At 65.1% G+C, this 1,063-nt stretch overlaps 1 protein-coding gene across 1 annotated transcript in view; it reads right to left on the reverse strand.

Annotated features, from left to right (window-relative positions):
* Nucleotides 1-58: 58 nt before the first annotated feature.
* Nucleotides 59-1,063, reverse strand: part of LOC104291780 (glucosylceramidase-like) — a 2,951-nt gene continuing 1,946 nt past the window's right edge. Inside the window, exons 6-9 of the mRNA XM_009891103.1 lie at nt 866-1,063; nt 589-752; nt 302-427; nt 59-161 (exon numbers count right to left, since the gene is read on the reverse strand). The exon at nt 866-1,063 is cut by the window's right edge and continues 1 nt beyond it. Coding sequence (XP_009889405.1) covers nt 59-161; nt 302-427; nt 589-752; nt 866-1,063 — 591 coding nt within the window. The remainder of the gene's footprint in view (nt 162-301; nt 428-588; nt 753-865) is intronic.

A 1,063-nucleotide genomic window follows, 5' to 3' on the forward strand; every position in this document is an offset into this window, starting at 1 on the left:
GGGCTCTCCCAGCCCGGCTCGGTCCGGCCCCTGACCAGCCACGGGCATCCCCGCCCCATCACTGCCGCCGCCACAGGTATGTCTGGAGGGAGTTGGCCGGAGCCAGGGCGGCGATGAGGCCAACCGTATCGGCCAACCCGAAGGTGACGTTCTGCATGGACCTGGAGGGTGAGGAGCAGCGGGGTCAGATCCGCAGCAGTTCCTGAGCATCAGCGGCGCGTAAGGCCCGTCAGGACGAAGCAGAGGCGGGGCCCGGCAGGACGGGGTCCCACCGCTTTGAGGGCTGAGCCGCGTCACTCACCGGTTCAGAACCACCACCACCACGGCACCGTCGGGGCGCAGGAAAGCCGTGTACTCCAAGTCCGTCTTCTTGGACTCTTTGGAGGCGACGAGCCCCACGCGCTGGGAGCCCTCGGGGATGAATTTACTGCGTGGACACAAGCAAGAAGCAACCCCAGGAAGGGAATCAGAGCCCAGCAGAGCTCTCCTCCCCACAAACCTGCCCCACTCCCCTCCTGCCAAGCTGCTTCCACAACCATGGAGCGGGAGCCCAGGCAGCTGAGAGCATGTCGGGGGGCCCTGACCCACCTGAAATGCCCCATGTGGTAGAACATGGGTTGCTTGTAGAAGATGCCTTCGCTGGTGTCCACGATGACGGGGCTGTCCACGTAGTTCTTGACCCAGTTGGGGCCCCCTTCCAGGTCCAGGGCCAGGTTCCAGTCGGTCCAGCCGGCCACAAAGTGGTTCAGGTTCTGCAACGGGACAGCCCAGGCGTCTGCTCGAGGAGTTGGGTGCTGACGGGAGAGGGAGCGCACCAGCAGCCCTCTCCGGGGTCTGCCCACGCAGGGTGGCGCAGGGGCCTCACCGTCAGGATGCTGTGGCTGTACTGGTTCCCCCGGTCCCAGCAGCCCAAAATCACGTCCCTCTCCCAGAAGTGGGCCCCGATGCACGCCTCGGTGGCCAGGATGAAGTAGTCGGGGAAGAGCTCGTGAGTGGGCACCACCGTGTCCTGTATGGGACCAATGAAGTCCAGGTACCAGTGGATGCCGATGCCGTGGGCGTA

Source organism: Charadrius vociferus, unplaced genomic scaffold (assembly GCF_000708025.1).
Source record: "Charadrius vociferus isolate BGI_N301 unplaced genomic scaffold, ASM70802v2 scaffold900, whole genome shotgun sequence".
Classification (NCBI taxonomy): domain Eukaryota; kingdom Metazoa; phylum Chordata; class Aves; order Charadriiformes; family Charadriidae; genus Charadrius; species Charadrius vociferus.